Source organism: Canis lupus, chromosome 30 (genome assembly GCF_048164855.1).
Source record: "Canis lupus baileyi chromosome 30, mCanLup2.hap1, whole genome shotgun sequence".
NCBI lineage: Eukaryota > Metazoa > Chordata > Mammalia > Carnivora > Canidae > Canis > Canis lupus.
The window spans coordinates 34,631,852-34,650,570 of record NC_132867.1 but is presented as its reverse complement, the minus strand read 5'-3'; the positions used below and the strand labels follow the sequence as shown (position 1 = coordinate 34,650,570).

General features: G+C 49.1%; 1 protein-coding gene across 5 annotated transcripts in view; it reads right to left on the bottom strand.

Annotated features, from left to right (window-relative positions):
• DOP1B (DOP1 leucine zipper like protein B) overlaps positions 1 to 18,719 on the bottom strand; it is a 105,231-nt gene that overhangs the window by 57,901 nt on the left and 28,611 nt on the right. For all 5 annotated transcript variants that reach the window (XR_012021389.1, XM_072806904.1, XM_072806902.1 and 2 more), the window contains 8 exons: positions 16,712 to 16,893; positions 16,152 to 16,322; positions 10,380 to 10,569; positions 7,532 to 7,630; positions 7,082 to 7,205; positions 5,341 to 5,450; positions 4,967 to 5,081; positions 1,338 to 1,458 (listed from right to left, as the gene is read on the bottom strand). Coding sequence is in view for 4 of the 5 variants with exons in the window: in XM_072806904.1 (XP_072663005.1) it covers positions 1,338 to 1,458; positions 4,967 to 5,081; positions 5,341 to 5,450; positions 7,082 to 7,205; positions 7,532 to 7,630; positions 10,380 to 10,569; positions 16,152 to 16,322; positions 16,712 to 16,893 (1,112 nt within the window). In the remaining variant the exon portion in view is untranslated. The remainder of the gene's footprint in view (positions 1 to 1,337; positions 1,459 to 4,966; positions 5,082 to 5,340; positions 5,451 to 7,081; positions 7,206 to 7,531; positions 7,631 to 10,379; positions 10,570 to 16,151; positions 16,323 to 16,711; positions 16,894 to 18,719) is intronic.

The window sequence follows — 18,719 nt, the reverse complement described above, 5'->3', positions numbered from 1 at the left end:
TCCCTGCTCATTGGGGAGTCTGCTTCTCCATCTGCACTCCCCCTCATCCCACTCTAATAAATAAAATCTTGGGGGGAAAAAGGAACAAAACCCAAAACCTAGGGTTGAGAGAGAGAACTATATACCTACATACATGTCTGCCATGTCCTGAACCCCACTAACTCCACCTTCAGATCCTGCAGCACAGGCCCTTAGGGTGCCCTTGGCCAGCTCTCCCCCTGCCACCAGACCCTGGCTCCACTTCCTGACCTTGCCCCATCCTCTGCCATCCTCCCTGTAAGTCACCACATGGGCACACCAGCTCCTGTCCTTGAAACAGCTTTCACACTTGCTCAGTAAATATGTTCTGTATGTCCCAGCTGGGCAGAGACTAACTCAGATGCCTTTGAAACTCTTCAAAGGGCACCTGGGTGGCTTAGTTGGTGAAGTGTCTGCTTTCAGCTCAGGTCATGATCTTGGGGTCCTGGGATGGAGTCCTGCCTCCGACTCCCTGCTCAGCGGCCAGCCTGCTTCTCCATCTGCCCCTCTCCTCTGCTCGTGTGCAAGCGCTCCCACCACCCTCTCTCACAGAAAAGAAAAAAAACAAAACAAAAACCTCTTGACAGTATTTGACAGGAAGCAGGCCATTTATGGTGATGGACTCAAGAGCATCGGTTACCTTAATCAGTGGTGTGATCCCTTGCCTGCCTGCTTTCTCTAGCCCCACATGACTTATAATAAACAGTAAGGAAAAAAAAAATAAACAGTAAGGAAACGAGACTTGTGCCATCAGGTTATGGAGAAGAAGTGTGAAGCTATGAACCAAAGTGTGAAGTATGGATGGGGAAGAAGTATGAAGCTGGGGGCCAGAGTGTGAAGTGTGAATGGGGATAAAGTGTGAAGCTGAGAGGCAAAGTGTGAAGCGTGGATGGGGAAGGAGTGTGAAGCTGGGGGGCAGAGTGTGAAGTATGGACGGGGATGAGTGTGAAGCTGAGAGGCAGAGTGTGAAGCATGGATGGGGAAGGAGTGTGAAGCTGGGAGCTAGAGTGTGAAGTATGGATGGGGAAGAGGTGTGAAGCTGGGAACCAGAATGTGAAGTATGGACAGGGACGAGTGAGAAGATGAGGGCCAGAGTGTGAAGTGTGGACAGGGACGAGCGTAAAGCTGGGGGCCAGAGTGTGAAGTGTGGACGGGGAAGAGGTGTGAAGCTGGGAACCAGAGTGTGAAGTGTGGACAGGGACGAATTTGAAGTTGGGAGCCAGAGTGTAAAGTGTGGACAGGGATAAAGTGTGAAGTTGGGAGCCAGACTGTGAAGTGTGGATGGGGAAGAAGTGTGAAGCTGGGAGCCAAAGCTGTACCTTATTAGTGAGTTTCCACTCTGGGTATAGCTAAGTTTGAGATCAGAGCCAAGAGCGTCTCTGCAGTAAGAATAAAAGGCTCGGATGACTTCGAGAAACAAATTCCCAACCACTCGAGGCCCTGTAATTGAAAAGAAAATGGTCAGAGAGAGATGAACAACCCAAGTTCAAATCAATAAACAACATATGCGTGAAACAGAGTTTGACAGTGACAACCCAAGCCAGGGGAATAAAATTCATGAAAATGGCCAATATTTTTGCAGCACTTGCTGTATCTGTTACCTTGTTTACGCCTTACAATAGCCATACGACCAGGTACTGAATTGTCGTATGGACTACGGACAAAGGGATGGGGCAGAGAGGTGAAGGAAGGCATCCAAGACAGACTAGCCTGGGGAGCCGGGTGCACGCTCAGTGTGTGTAAGTGTGAACACGCTGCTTGGCCAGAGATGCTACTCAGCATAAATACCAATGGAGCAGGGCAACTTTCTGATTTTATTTTACATTCTTTGAAAACGGATTTATTTTAAAAGGTTTATTTATTTATTTGAGAGAGAGTGTGTGCACTTGAGTGTGGGGGGGGGGCAGAGGGAAAGAGAAACCCAAGCACACTCTGCACAGAGCACAAGGGAGCCCAACCAGGGACTCAATCTCATGACTCGGAGAGTGCAAACTGAGCCAAAACCAAGAGTCAGACACTTAACTGACTGAATCATGGAGGCATCCTTGTTTTTCTTTCTTTCTCTCCCTCTTTTTTTTTTTAAGGTTTTATTTATGCATGAGAGACAGAGAGAGAGAGAGAGAGAGAGAGAGAGGGGCAGAGACACAGGCAGAGGGAGAAGCAGGCTCCACGCAGGGAGCCCGACACGGGACTCGATCCCAGGTCCCCAGGATCCCACCCTGGGCCGAAGGCAGCGCTAAACCGCCGAGCCACCGGGACTGCCCCTCTCTTTTTTAAAAGTAATCTCTCCACCCAACATGGGGTTTGAACTCATGACCCTGAGATCAAGAAGTCACATCCTCTACCAACTAAGCCAGTCAGGCACATCTCTAAATTCTCTTAATCATGAGCTAGAACCCCACAAAAGAAATACCACCACTCTTGAGAAGCTTATTAAAAGGCACAGAGGAATAGACCAGCTGCAGGTCAGAGAAGCATTCCCGCCGGTGAGGCAGGTGGAAGGCAGCCATCAGGCAGGGAAGGGAGTGACTTCTCACGCATGTGTACGAAGGGATGAAGACAGGATGGATTCAGAGGAAATGAAAGTTTGGTCAATATATCTGTGTTAAAAAGCAATCAGGGATCCCTGGGTGGCACAGCGGTTTGGCGCCTGCCTTTGGCCCAGGGCGCAATCCTGGAGACCCGGGATCGAATCCCACATCGGGCTCTATGCATGGAGCCTGCTTCTCCCTCTGCCTGTGTCTCTGCCTCTCTCTCTCTCTCTCTCTGTGACTATCATGAATAAATAAAATCTTAAAAAAAAAAGCAATCAGCAGATTAATCCAATCTTTCATGCTGCTTTTTTCACAAAAACAGAAGGTGTGCCTCTGAGAAAACTTTTTCACGATAAGCCCCGCGTGTATTTTATCTACGCTGTAAGAAAGCTGAATTTGATTTTTACAAATGAAGGCAAGTTTGTTGCCATGATTCAGGAGAAAATGGGGCAGTGAGTGAAGCCTGGTAGCAAAAGAATGAGCGCCCTGGGCCTTCTAGCTCTCCTTCTGTATAATCCACTCCTCTACCTCTCAAGTAGGTCTTCTCTGGGACAACTAAATTAACAGAAAAATAAAATCAGACTGCTAGATTGGGGAGAAGCCTGCCATTCACTGCCTTCCAGCAACTATGACCTGGAGCCCCAGCTGGCAGCAATATTTCACTTGGCTCACCAAGGTGCAGGGTCACAACATAAAACACTCATCCTCCAAAATGCAGTCACTTTTTTCTTTGAATATTTCCCCAAGTTACGTGGGAGGGTCCCAAGACACTTACATAGCTCACTTCACTTTTTAGCCTAAATCATGATTTTCCCAAATTGCAGTTACTCCACACCAGGATGAAAATCTACTGGAGCCACCGCTGGCCAACAGAGGCAGCCGGGGGCGGCGGGGGGGCGGGGGGGGGGGGTGATGAGGGGAGCACAGTACACAAGTACCTTCAGGTGGCACTTAGGGCCGAAGCTTGGAGGGACAGACGCTTCAAGCTTTGACTTTAAGAGCAGCTAGAGCTGTACACATCATGGGACACAAGTTCATCTGTGTTCCAGGACTAAGCATCTCGGGTATGGGGGGTCCAAGCACAGTCAGGTAAGCAGTGGCGTCCTGCCAACAAGAGCTTAGGCTCTAGAGTCAGACAGACTGCGTTTTAATCTCAGCTCCTGGGCAGCCTCTGGCAAACCTCTTGTCTTTTCCATCTGTAAGATGGGAGCAGTGAGAAAACTCACTTCAGGGTTGTCGGGGGCGGGGAGGTGCATAGGGTGATGTACGTTAAATGATGTATACAAGTCACTTCACATTAAAAAATCGCTCAAAAAATGTCAGCTGTTATTACTCACAATAGTAAAACGCACGAGGACCTCAGAATCTCCCTTCCATCCAACTTGACTGGATGCCTTCTTTTTTGCACCTCTAGAGCCTTAGCATCATCCCTGCCACACAGCAAATGTACCCTGACTGCCCCTGAATGAATCAACGAAGACTAGAGGGAGAAGGCTCCTTGGTAATGCCCTTGACCTCATTCTCTGCAAACAGCTACCAGGCGATGTACAAGTCCTGAGAGCTCAGATGATACCATCAAACTTGAAATCCCAGGGCTCCTGGGTGGCTCAGTCGGTTAAGCGTCTGCCTTCTGCTAACATCATGATCTCAGAGGCCTAGGATTGAGCCCCAAGACAGGCTCCTTGCTCAGCACAGAGCTTGCTTCTCCCTTGTCCTTCTGTGCTTTCTCTCTCTCTCTCATTCATTCATTCATTCATTCATTCATTCATTCTTACTTACTTAAATACAAAAAAACCACCACCACCATCACAACAAAAAACCCTTAAAATCCCATGGAGAAGATGGGACCCATCATGGTGTCCAAGTGACTGGATGTTAAGACCTGTCAATGGATATTGAAGCCATCTCTACTCTTTAAGCAGGGAGAACCAACACTTGCAGGACCACAGTGTGTAAGAGGGGACCCTTTAGGAACCAGAATCTAGTTCAACCCGGTTCATTTGGCAGAGGAACAGACTGAGGCCCACATTGCAGAAGTGCCTTGCCCCAGTCACAAAGCAAAAAGACGGAGGAGGGTCCCCTACTCCCTTGAAAATAAAATCTAAGCTCATTTGATACATGATATTTGATTGGAGAAACATTCTCACAAAGTCTGAACTGTCTATACTCTGGAGGCACATGTGCCGACGTGCACAATAGGAGCCAAAGGTATTTTTCTAACAAAAGTGCTCATGTTATTGTGCAAAACTTTTAAGTGGTGCCTAGATAGGATAACTGAACACATAACATGACCGAACTATTTCAAGATTCGGAAACTCCGAAGATGGAATTACATTCAAAATAACCTGAGGATTGTTGTCTCGCCAAGCTTAATACCCTTGGGCCTACGGTGGTGACCACGTTCCGCACATTACCTATTTCTGGCTTGTCAAGCAGACTGACGAGGACGCGGAAGGGCTTCAGGTATGCATGGTGGCGCTCCTCTACATCGGCATCTGAGAACTTCTGGTGCAGTATCTCAGCTAGACCCTATTTAAAAAAAAAAAAAAGCCACAAATCAGGATATTGTCCAGGGACAGTTTGACATTATTGGTTGTTCTACTTGTAAATACTCTGGGAGAGGGAGAAAACCAATCACAGGGCACAGAATGAGCACACAGAATTTTTCCCACCCGTGGATCCAGGAACTTGCCCAATGTCTGCTTTGAGGTCCTGCCAATTGATCTGCTGAGGAATCATGATCAGGAATGTTCTGATTGGGATCTACTTTCCGGAAAGGCTCCTTTACCTCAACTAAAAGATCCTTGGAATATTTTTCAAAAAAATACGAGGACTGGTCTTCGTAAGAATTTGAGAGTTCAGATTCTGGCACAATGGTATTTCCTTTAATATCTGAACCTATAAAAGAACAAGAACCATAAGCTGTAACAAGATCTACAATTTTAAAGTACATAATACTGTGCAAAGGTCTCATGCTCCAGCATTTTTAAAACTAGAATTCCTCCAACAGAAAACCAAATTCCAATCTGGTAAGACTAAGTCACATTTTCTTCTGACAAAAGAAGTGATGTCCCAAGGATTCCACCTCATTAGGAGTCAATTTAGTCTGTTCCAAGAATTCACTCTAAGTGTCTTTAACAAGCCTGATTACAAGGATTGAATGAAATGAGGATCATTTTCAAAAACCAGTGTTTGCATGGCAGTATGTAAAATCGAGCTATTCTCATCTACATGCCTTTATTTTGGGCCTTGGCTAAGTCTATGAGGTCTTTGGGATAAGAAAAGGCATCTTCTGGCACAAGGAGAGACCATGGACTCTGGGACCAAGGCTAACAGGTCTAACCCAGCACTGAATTTGGATCCCAGGTCCTCTCTACACACAAGTCAAGGCCAACTAGGACAGAGCTGAATGTTTCGCAAAATCATCCTTTTGATAAAAATGCTTAAAAAGCCTGCAAATATTCCTCTTGAAATCCTTCCTAAGCTTCCATGCAATGGATTCTGGAAGTTCTATAACCAGGGAGAAGAGAGGAAAGAAGGGGTTCAGAGAACTTCCTGACTTTGGTGTGAGAAGACCTACATGTTGAGGGTTATAAAAGCAGTGAAGCAGAGAATTTCTTAGGGTGGTGAAACTACTCTGCACTGACGCTGTCATGGTGGACGCACGTCCTTACACACCTGTCCACACCCACAGTAAGGACACCCCCAAGAACGAGCCCTGATGGAAACCACGGACCCTGGTGAGGATGTGCCAGTTCACTGACTGTGACGAATGTGCCACGCCAGTGGAGGGGCTGCGGGAAGCTGGGAACTCTCTGTACCTTCCTCTGATTTTGATCTGAATATAAAACTGCTCTAAAAAAAAAAAAAAGTCTTAAAAAAAAGCTACAGAGTCCATTCATGGTCATTTTTTACACCTTTTCTGCTCAGGTACATGAACGTGGGAATTTATAAAATTCAGAAAGTGCCAGGAGCCTCCATGCCCTGTGACTTCCTGGGCTCTGTCCCTATGAAGCCTCCCAACCAATAGTCAAGGGCTCTTTAGAAACACAAGCCTGGTTTCTCATGCTCTCCCCTGAAGTCATCCAAATGTCTTCTAAAACTTTATATCAGTTCCACAAACATTTCCATCTACGCCAAACCTTCTTTTACGCAAACTCTATAACATTTGTGGGTCTTCTCTCACCCACCCCCCAATCCCATGAGACTTCTTTATAGCAACAGGCTTCTACTTGAAAAAGGTTTAACTACAATTTTTTTGCAGTATTTCAAGCCTCTTAAGATGGAATTCAATATTCAATAAATATCCCATGGATTTATTTCCCTATTTTTAATGTAATACTTGCACCATAAGCAAAGCTACAGTGTAGACATAACTCAGCTGAGCAGGGCCATATTCAGTCGGTGTGTTCTCTCTCCACACCTTATGATTCAGAAACGTATCATGAAGATTGAAATGTGTCCCAAAAATCAGCACTAAAAGGTTTCATGTTAACTCTGACTTTCAATGATCAGCTACGGCTCAGTACCTAGTAACCATGCATAAAGCCTTCTGTTGAGAGACATGTCTCTTCTCAGCAGGGTCTGGGTGGCCGCCGACAGGATCTGCACAATGTCAGCTCTGGGCAGGGGAATGGCTCTCTCGTTGGAATCCTATTGGGGGACAGAGAAAACTTTACTGCAAAGGGATGATTGGATGATTATTGGCTTTCTGACATGTGGCCCGTCCTCAGCAGTCTACAAAGCTTTATCTTAGAAAGGCAGTTCTTCTCAAAAGGAGTTGGTTCTTCACAATGTCCACAGAGGCCATTTGGTTTTTGCTACAGAAACACCATCCTCACAAAAATGACCAAGGACCTTCCATCGGCTGAAAGCAAATGGTGATCACAAAGTGGCTGCTTTAAACCGTCCATCCCGCCGCCTTCCCCACGTCCTCAGGAAATACCAGTGACCTTCCTGGAAGAACACAAACGACTTACCAGACAGGTATAAAATGGAAAGAAGAACAGAACGATTTCCAGAGTATTTCTTTGCACCAGAACATTTGAGTCCAACAGTGACGCACACAGAGACTTTACCTGTAAGTGATAAACCACCATGAACATTTCACTCCCAAGACATTTAACATTATTTGCAGGCTACTGTTTACAGTCACAAAAGTGAAGGTAACTCCTGGGAATCTTGAAACCATTGTGTTAAATCACGTGGAACAGAACAGTAAGGTAAAAATGTGGGTTTTAGTTCTAGACACGGGTGGGGGGGGGAGGGGGCAGTGTGTGCTGGGGGAGGCCATCGACCAGACGTGATCTGTAAGCTGGAGGCTCCTCACCCCCTCCCCGGTCCTGGAATGTACATTCTGCTTACCCTCCCTGCTCCAAGGTCCCTGAGGGTCCACAGCCTTGAGACAGTGATGTGCCGCTGAGAACACATGCAAGGTGTGTAGGACTGAACCCAGTAGGGCCTCTACATAAACTTAAGATTTGGCAGGTGGAAGCTGTACGGTGCGGTTGGAGGTCTCTGTGGTCTGTCCTGCATAACCGACCACCTCCACCTGCACGTACACAGGCAGGGTTGGGAATGCTGTTTGTGAGACTCGTGCCGCCTAAGTGACCTTGGGAGCCCGGTTGGTTGACATCAGCTGGCCTCCAGGACAGAACTGGCCCTTCTGCTCTGGACACCAAGAGCTATGCAATTTGCCTTGCATCCCCTCCTGCTCTGGGCTGGGCTGCCCCCCACCCTCAGAATGGAATCCGGAAGGGGAGACAAGCACACCCAGTCCAGGCTCTTTGAAGATGTAGAGACACGATAACACAGAAACGTAGCTCGCTCCAAACTGCACGTAGGTGAATAAATTTTTTTTTTTTAGGTGAATAATTTTTTAACCTCAGAGCCCATCATCTGCCCTATAAACACAGCCCTGATGGGGATGGTCAGTCGGAAGTCTCACTTGAGGGGAGGATGCTCCATCCAGGCCTCTCAATTGGGACCCCAGCTGGCTGTCTCCACGGCGCTTCCCCAGCTAGTGAAGTTGAAGGTTGGAAGCAACTGATCTGATGTAACTTTGCCTTAGTTTCCCCTTTACAGCTTACTATCACCTTCATCTATGTGCAAATTTCCCTTTTCTTTTTTCTGCTTCTATTAGATTTTTATAATATCAATGAGGTGTTTTTTCCCTTTTGAAACTGAGAGTGCGGCTGCTGTGAACCTTTTCTTCAGAACAGATGCAGAGATCAACTGTCTCGTGGCCGCCAAGACAAGCCTTGTAAGTAAGTTCCCTTGCTTATTGAGCTGGCCCCCTCCCCATCTGGAGCGGCTTGTCTCTTGGTCTCTCCCTGCCCTCCACATACACAGGCCAGGTTCAGGTTACACCCAGGAAGCTCCCAAGTAGGCTGTAAACTGAGTGTGACATCGGCGATCCAGTCAGCTGCAGCCCTCACACGGTCCATCTGAGAGCTGCAGAGGCTTGGACCAGATGGTCCGGTTCTAAGACCTCACATTCTATGATTCCAGAAAGGAACATCTTTAGGGTCCAACAGAAACTTCGGGCTAACTTAAAACCCCAAAGACATTCCGTGAAATGGATTCCAAACCAATTCAATACATATTTCGCCTGTCTTTTCCAGATATAGATACATGAGATACAGAAGTGTACCAGAGGAGAAGAGCCATAGGAGAAATGCTAATAAAAACCTATGAGAATTCAGAAGAGGGGAGGGAGAAAAGGGGAGGAAGAGATCTTTCCACCAGGGAAGGCTGAGCCGGAAGGTCAGGGAGGACGTGCGCTGAGATCCATGGAGAAGGGATGGGGAGTGAGTGCGAGGAGCAAGGAGGTGGCATCCCAGACCTCCAGACCAGGCTGGGCAGGGAGCTCAGGAGTGCAGGGGCCTGGAGGGAGCGTAAGGCATTGGTGGGTTGGGAGTGGACCTGAAATACTCTCGAGTTTGGACTTTATCTGTAGGCAAGAGGAATCCAGATACTTTTCAAGCACAGTGTAGGCATGAGCAAAGTTATGCTTTAGCAAAGCAAAGAGCTAAGGGTAATCAAAGAAGCCTGGATGGGGGGAGGGGAAGGGGAGAGCCTGTTGGAAGGTGACCGCACAGGTCCCAGCCGGCATCAGAGGCTGAAGGAAGCAGAGGTGGAGTGGGGAGACACGCACGCTGCTCACGCTTCCCACTAGGTGGCGACAGACTGCAGGCCATCGACACCCCAGAGCTCAGTGTGCGAAGAGAAGAAAGATCTGGAGGGTCATGGGAAGAGGCGGCCTTGCAGGGAAGAAGGCAGCTGTCCGAAGCGCCTGGGGATGGACGCCCGAAGAACCCTGACCATCTAGGTTTGAGGGCGGCCAGACGACAGGACGATGGCAGGAGCAGGATGGAGAGACACAGCAACTGGAGGAAGAGGGAACCTGATGTGTGGACGGTGGGCATGTGGCAGGCCGGCGGGGGACACAAGGTTCTCGGCTAACGCAGCACAGTCCTCGCGGTTTCTGGAGCACTGCCTACACCTGACCAGCTAATCGTACCACTGAAGCCTTGGCCGGGCTTCCAGAAGGGCCTCTTTAGGTGCCAATACATACTGAATACGGCCATCGTTAATGCATACGTTGGAAACAAAGCCCACCACCCTGGGTTTCGTCCTGCCTACTGACCTACGGATGCCTCCCCGGTCTGCTCGGCAGCAGAGCGCACAGACTCGGAGGCTCAGGACACTTCCACTTCCCTGCCACCATCACCGATGTCCCTTGGCAGCCCCAGCTGACAAGCTGTGCGCGAGGAACCCGGCCGCCACCCGGCCGCCACCCGCCCTCCCGAGAGGAGCAGCACCCACCGTGAGCTGGTAATCCGTGCCCAGCATGTACTTCTGCTCCTTGCCGGGCGAGTCCCTGCTGATGTGGCCCACCACGAAGAGCGAGGCGGGGAGGCGGATGGCCGGGCTCACCAGGACGCTCCCCCAAAGGGCCGCGTAAAACACCTCCTTGCCGACCACCAGGGACAGCCTCAGGAGCAGAGCGTCTGTTCTGTGGACAAGAGATGCAGACTGTCAGGGCTGGGTCCCGCGTACCAGCAGCCACCGCTCCCTCTCCCCGCAACGTCAAACACCATGTCCTCATCATTCCGAGCGCCTGCCATCTCTTCTTGCCTTTCTGCTCTGTCCACCTGCCAGCTGTCACTGAAACTGAGTTTGCTAAAACAAACATGTCACCGACAGGTACGGCTTCTTGGCCAACAGGAAGTGTCTGACGGGTCGTGTCACCGTGGCGCGGAGCTCCCTCTCTGCCAGGGCCTTGCTGCAGACCTGCAGGACTTAGCAGGAGGGCGATGCCACCACCGTATCGGGGATGAGATCATCCTCAAAGGTTGGTGCAACTGACTGGAGACTTAAGTAATGATAAAGATAACCCCCCACCTGGGCAGAGCCAGGGGACATTTGACTTTAGGAACACAGGACAAAATTCACCTGGGCCTCCCACTCGATGCAAATTCCATATGGCCTGTCCCTCTGCCCCCAGCACACCCCTATGCTGATTCCTGCTCTGGGAAGTTCTCCTGCTGATGCCTGACATTTCTTTGTCCCTTATCTCTCTGAGTCTCTCTCCTCTGACACGACATCAGCAACTTCATGCCCACCCTGTAAGAGAGGCAGTGTCATCAGTGGGTCTGGGCTTGTTTTTCCATTGATACCAAGGCCAGGCCCCCCTCTGCTCAGTGGCCTGCATGCAGCTGACTAGGGCACCTTCCCTGTCAACACGAGAGCAGTTTGCCGGGCCCGATGACAGCACCTGTCAATAAAACAGCAGAGGCAAATTCCCACAAGTGGATTTCGTTGAGGGAGCAAACTGACTCAAAATCACAAGAATTCCATCCCTTGCATCTCCCATCTGCAAAGACGACACACAAAAATCACAGAAGGAGTAGCCCAGTGTAATGCAGTGGTCTCCCCAGGTTCCTGGAGTCAGGTCTCTATTGTCCAAATCCTGCGTCTGCTTCCTGGCAGTGGTCCCCAGGATGAGTTTATTAACCTCTGTGCACATTAGCTGCCGGCTATGAGATCCAGGGGAGATGGAGATGTCCCAAGCATGACCTGAGAGTCTCGTGTAAAACTCAGGACAGACAAGCAGAGCCAGTGCTCAGGCCTTCTGTTACCACCAGGTCTGCTCTGCTTGCTGACACGTCCTTAACATCCAGACGATCGTCTGACACTCAAAACATTGTGAAATGAATACCACCCCTTCCCTTTTTTAGGACTCAAATTGTCTTCAGCTTACTTTTCAATCATCTGTTCAGGGTATACAAAGACTTTTCATTCCAAAAAAGTATCTACTACCTTTCTAAACAAGATTTATTGTAGAGAGAGAGAGTGTGTGTGTGTGTATGTGGTGGTGGTAAGGGGGGTGGGGAGTAGAGGAGAAAGAAGAGAGAATCTCCAGCAGACGCCCCATTGAGTGAAGAGCACAATGTGGGGCTTGATCTCACAACTCCAAGATCATGACCGGGGCCGAAATCAAGAATCTAGTGCTTAACCAACGGAGCCACTCAGGCACCCCTACAATCTCTTTATATTAACAGCAAGTTTTGTTCTCTTTAAGGCTCATCTGAATCTTTTCATCTCATAAAATATTTGATTTTTACTGTGCAAATGATGCACAATATCATCTTTACAGAAAGAAACAAAACAGGATGCCTGGGTGGCTCAGCAGTTGAGCATCTGCCTTTGGCTCAGGTCAGATCCCGGGGTCCCAGGATCGAGTCCCACACTGGGCTCCCCGCATGGAGCCTGCTTCTCCCTCTGCCTGTGTCTCTGCCTCTCTCCCTCTCTGTGTCTCTCATGAATAAATAAACAAAATCTTAAAAAAAAAAAAAAAAGAAACAAAACTGAAGAGGCACGAGTAATAGTCAAATGCTTAGGAAAAGCACACAGAATGGTTTAGTGGCTAAAGATACCGACTAATCTACTACTGAGGCTGAACAAACAAATACAGCGTATGTTGCCCAGCTCCGAAAACAGTGCAGCAAAGGCCCCAATTTGAGGCAGAAGCACGTGGTGGCAGATCAAGCAGATGGTAACTGTCCCCTGGGCAGACAGGACAGTCCCGAGAGAGGCAGAGATTCCTCTGGCAGGAGATTAACTGAGAAAGTCCCCGGGGTGCTCCCATCGCCAACACTGCTACGTACACACTGACATCACATCCCCCTTTGCTCAGAACAGTGTATTACCAAAGTCAGTTCCCTGGAACACTGGCCACGAGCTGCTCCACAGAAAGGAAGGGTTCCACTGACAAGAAATCAGGGAAACGCCATCTAGGCTAACCCTTTTTCAATATTCGGAGTGCACCGGCTAGTTTTCTTTATGAAAGAAATACAGCTTCAGTCTCATTTTATCCTAAACAAATTAATAGATATCAAAAACTTAAATGATGCTGTGGTTCACAAAAGGGCAATGAGGACAAAACTTTGCTCCGGAGAGCACAGCAAAGAGGAAGACAACTGGGCTCAGACTCAAGAAACTCTCTATTAAGTGAGAATTACTCCCATCCTCTCAGATGTGAAATTCCAAAATCAGCACTCACAGTTTAGAGCTCAGGACTCGAATCTTTCCTCTTCAGAACCAACGGGCAACCTCCAAAGCCCTCCTGTTTCCATCTCTCCTGCCTCACTCTGGCTGGTGTGCTTGTACCTCCTATGAGCACCAGCTCACTTGGACGACAGCACTAACATGCTCTCCTCTATTCAACCGACAGCAAGTGACACGGACCGTTTGCCGTGAACCCCAAGCATCCCCCAACTTCAGCTGTGTAGTCACTTGCCTAGTGGGTGGTCCCGGAAAGCCAAGCTGTCACAAGAGCAAAGAGCTGGGGGTGTGAGCATCTGAGGGAGCACAACAGTGACAACAGCATCCTGTACCACCACAGGTCAGGTCCCCTCCCAGAGGGGTAAAAAACATTCTAGAACCAGTAGAGCTCATCATCATGGTGCCTGGAATCAACCAAAAGAAAGGTCAATAAATATGCTTCTGGGCACCTGGGCAGCTCAGTCAGTTAAGCGTCTGATTCTTGCTTTCAGCTCAGGTCATGGTGTCAGGGTGGTGGGATCCAGCCCCACGTCTGACCTCAGCGCGGAGTCGCCCTAGGATTCTCTCTCTCTCCCCCTCTCCCTTTGCCCCTCCTCCTGCTCGCATGCATGCGCGTTCTCTCTCTCTCTCTCTCTGCAATAAATCTTGTTTTATTATCATTTATTATTATTCTTGTCAAATAAGTCTTAAAAAAATATGTTTCAACTTCTATTTACATCAGGCTCTCTCAACCCTGACAAGATGGACTTTGGGGCCAGATAAGCCCTTGTTGTGGGGACAATCATGTTGCAGCAGGATGTTAGCGCTAGATGCCAGTAGCACCCTCTCTACCCCAGTGGTAACAGCCAAAGGAATGATGTCAAATGTCCGTGGGGGATACAGATTCAGCCCAGCTGAGAACCACTGACTCACATTTTTGCTTGCTCACAGACCTCTGGAAATAGTCACCTTTTCCCCAAATCCTCAGAAGGGGAGTCTGGTACTTTCTCCCTACTACTCCTGCTTTCTCAGGGCAGCAAAACACAGCTGTGAAGCTACCTCATGGGCCCTTTAAAGAAGAAATTCTGGCCAGGATTAGTGTGCAGGCACACAAGGACTAGAAAGCCAGTGTGAAGAGTTAGTCCTAACTGGCCAGAGTCTCTGTTCTTAGGGTTCATGGACAAGCACAAGCCAGGAACAGTCTACGGCTCCAGGGAACTAGTGAGTCACCCGGCCTGCAGCGGCCCCAGCCTAACTCAGCCCTCTGCATCTGCTGCCAATGGGGACATCAAGATCCCCTCTCCCTGCCCCTCCCTTTGTTGTTCCTGCATAGGGTTTGCTGGGGGTATATGCCTCGGTCCCTGAGCACTTAGGGGAAAAGAGAGTTACCGACTTTCCTCAAACTAACATGGATACAGAGACCAAAGACTCTAGTGCTGTTGTCCCAATTACTGTGCTCAGACACATCCACTCAAAGATTCTAGAATCTTCCACCAGCATCCACCTCGGAGAGCTGATAACGAATGGCTTTGGGGTGCCGCAGACACTTGGCCTGGTTTTCTGTCATGGTTCCATCCACTCAGTGATTCATGCAGCTCTACTCAGTTCTTGGTTCGATATCAAGAAATCACACCAAGAGATCCATGTTAAGCAACTTTAGCAACTGTTCCAATGAATCCTCATTGATCAGCTAAGAGAATGCACAAAAACACCCGCCCCAACTATTTAAACTCTTCTGGTGTGATTCATTCTCACAAATTCACATTTTGGGAACTGAACTGATGTATTCATCTGTCAGATGATGGAAAAAAAACATTTATAAACACACACACGAACATACACGGATCTGTTTGGGAAACATGAACGGGCCAGCACTTCTAGAAAGAGCCTGGGACTAGGGGTTAAGAGACAGGTCTGGTAAGGGTCCTCTTGCTGACCCCTACATGACCTCCAGTTCATTATCTCCACACACCTAACCGATCTTGCCTGCGGGCACAGGCTTAAAACAGCAACGAGACAGACTCTGCCTTCTAAGGAAATGGATCCTACCGACCCAACCCAGTGCAAAGATGGACCCTTCACTGGGAAGTGGGAAGCCACCACGTGCTCTACGTGAACGCTAGATATGTTACAATGCATATTTTTGGTTAAGTTTGTCAAATTCTACTACAAATGCTCATGACTTAAATGTAGCCTTGGTCACTAGCCACAACCCCTCAAACCGTTTAATTACTTGGTTTCTCTGAGTTTAGGGGAGCACTTGAAGCAGACCTTGAATTGATTCCTTGATTCCACCCGAGCCTCCGCACCCCCCGAGTCACAGCCAACATGACAGACAAAGGCGGTGTGGCTGGGGCCTCTGGCGTGGGGAAAATCTGAGCAGTGCATTGTGTAATCAGATGGAAACTTTTGCAAGCACAGAGGTTTCTAAACCTCCCAGTCAGGCTGCACATGGGCTCTTGAAGCAGGTCCTATTAACAGAGGTTAATCACAGTGATCACTCAGAATGGTTAATATGACGGAAGTGAGTTCCTACATGATAATTCCTGAAAAATAGGCTACTGTGTATACCCAATAGTCCGAAGGGATATACACTTTCGTCTGCTCCTGAGCATGACCAAAAAAACCCAAAAACAAAAAACCCCTGTGTGACCTTCTATGCATATGAGCTTTACAAATTTCCCCAAAGCGGTGCTGAAATTTTGAAGCTATTCTGCTTAACACCGCCTTTTCCAGCCCTCGCCATAAATAAAGCACGGCTCTGCAAGCAGCCTAGTGTAATGGGAAGAAGGAAGACTTCAGAATCTGACCTATGTGCCTTAGGATCCCAGCTCTGCCACTCGCTGACTGTGGGCCTCTGGGAAACCTTCTCACTTTCTGACTCACTGGAGACAATTCCGAGGAGGACACAGTATTTGGTCAAGTGGAGACCAGCACAGCAACGTCAAGCATGATTCCCTGCCACACAGACCTCTGTACCTCCTGGCCTGCTTCCCAAAGCAGTGGCGTCACACGCAAGCAGCACAGCCATCAGCACCGGATGAGACCCACCTGTCATAGATCTCGGAGCCCTCCTCCAGGCCGGGCAGCAGGCCCACGATGAAGGCCTGGAGACTGGGCAGGAGCAGCTTCTGCAGCGGGAGAAAGTACTTCTCATACAGGCCGAGCAGCACGGGCCTCACCGACATCGCCGCGTTGGCCAGAAGAGGAAACAACCCACAGCTGTGGGAGAGAGGGGATAAATGAGACACCGAATCAGAAGTCTGGCACAATCACCCAGCTAAAAGGAGTTTTCAGGAACAGCCAGCCAGCCATTTACACTGGGGTTGTAGACGCTTGCTGGTGCCACGACGGTCACAACATACCGTTCGGCCAAGAGCAGGCATCTAGATAGACAGTAGGTATGACACGGTCCTACTGAGAACACGCTCAAAGAAAGGCCTGGGCGCTGCGCTCCAGAGGTGACCGCTGGTTATGTCCTGCTGTTGTGTGTACGATGAACTGTTGCCCACCACCCCCTATTTTGCTGGTTTGTCATCTTCTAATCTTGCGAACTGAAATCCTGGTTGCTCAGGTAATAAGACGGTAACGTGATAGGGAGGCTACTATACCTGTATAGGAACAAATCCTTGGCCAGCCATTTGGTCCCCACAATTTTGAAGATAATCTCATAGGTTTCTAGGGCTTTTAGGTGCACACCGCTGGGCAAAGCAGGATGCAGGCACTGAGCTAACCTCTTGCTGATAATGAGCCGTCTTGGCAATAAGGAATACCTCAGGTTACTCTGGAGGGCCTAGAAAACAGGAGGAAAAACATGAGGAAGAAGGTATGGACATTTACAATGTCAAGTAAGTCACCCGCAGCCAGGAAGACTCCAGCAAACGCCAACCGAAGACAGAGGGCCTGTGTAGGGAACACCAGGGGGGCCACAAGCCAGGCTCCAGGGACACGGGTACCAGTGAAGCCCCTGGCAAGGCTGGAGATGAGGCAGGCATCAGAATCAAGAGCAGGGGCACTGTCACCAACAGACCAGTGTGTCAGTCACACGTGGGAACCTGGGTATCGGTGAGGACTCCTGTGCACACACGAGTCCAAACAGAACATGGACTGTATCAGGGGAGGCGACCCTCATCCCTAGGAGGACCCTTGCCTGTGTGCTGGGGAGGCCCTTGGAATCTGCCCGGCGAAAAGAGGACGTCTGAATTATCCCCATCATTCTCACAGCCAGGTGGCTCTGAGGGGTTACCCCAGAAGAAATGCGGGGGGAGGGGGGCACACTTCTAGGCCACGAGTCCTGGAATCTTTAGCAGTGGTGATCCTGCTGGGAGGGACCCACATCCCACTGGAGAAAGGCCCAACCCTGCTGGGGTGCAACAACAGGATTCCTGAGCCAGGCCTCTGCCAGCCGGACACAGGCCTCGTCTGCGCTCAAGCAGCCCAAGTACTGGGGGTACCTGAGAAACATGGTCAGGAGTGTGAGTGGATCACTGCCTCCCTGCACAGCCTCGAGTGACCACTGGCACACTGCTGCGTCTGGGTGGGTCCTCATGACTCAATCTTAGAACACAAAGTGTCTGTCATTATGGAATGATCCACAAATATTTGCTCAAAGCCTACAGGGTGAAGTCCACGCTTCTTAAAAAGCCACTCAAAGGCCTCCATAGCATGAGTCCTGCCTGCTTTGCCCCCCTCCCCCGCCCCCATCTCTTAATTCATCAGCTTCAAACTGTAGCAACACAGATCCAGTTGTGATTCCTGCCTGCGCACTTTCTCTGCCCCAACCTCCTTCCCCGCAGGAGACTTAGCATCCCCTCTCGTGGAGGTGGAATGTCCCCCCATCCCCAGCAGGGTGCCCAAGTTTAGTTACTCCTGCGCTGGGTCCCATGTGTCCATCCCATCTGTCACCAATACAACACTGTTCTAATGATTATCTGCGCCGGGGCTGCCTTAGGCGGTGAGCAACTCTCTGAGGGCCGGGTCTGTTGTCTTCCTCTCTGCGGTTTTCAGCAGCGCTCTGCACAGAGCCTAAAACAAAGCAGGCATTCTGGAAGAATGTCATAAGACGTGTGTGATGCCAACTGCATTCTATCTCTGTCTCCCAACTGCTGGCCCCTGGACCATATGGTCTTAGGGCCGTGACAGCTTTCTTTTTATAAACAAGGAAAATGATCCTGCCCCTAAAACATACACTGAGGTTATGCAGGAGGTAAAGGGAAAGGAAGGAAAATAATATTTTTCATCACAAGCCTGTAGTCTAACTGAACTCTCCAATTCAATAAACCCATGTCTCAAAAACACCCCCATGTAACTAGAGATCATCAAGAGACACCTTAAAACATTGTATGTAAATGTCTGATATTTTAAAACAAAGGGAAACCAACAAAATATTTTTTTAAAGATTTTAATTTATTTGACAGACTGAGAGTGTGAGTGCATGAATGTGAGGAGGGGAGAGGGGGAGAGGGAGAGTCCCCAGCAGACTCTTCACCAAGCATGGAGCCCACTGGGGTGCTTGATCTCATCACCCTGAGAGCATGACCTGAGCCAAAGTCAAGAGTCAGACATTTAACAAACTGAGCCACCCCGGGGCCCCCAAAATAATTTTTTTTAAATGTTCTT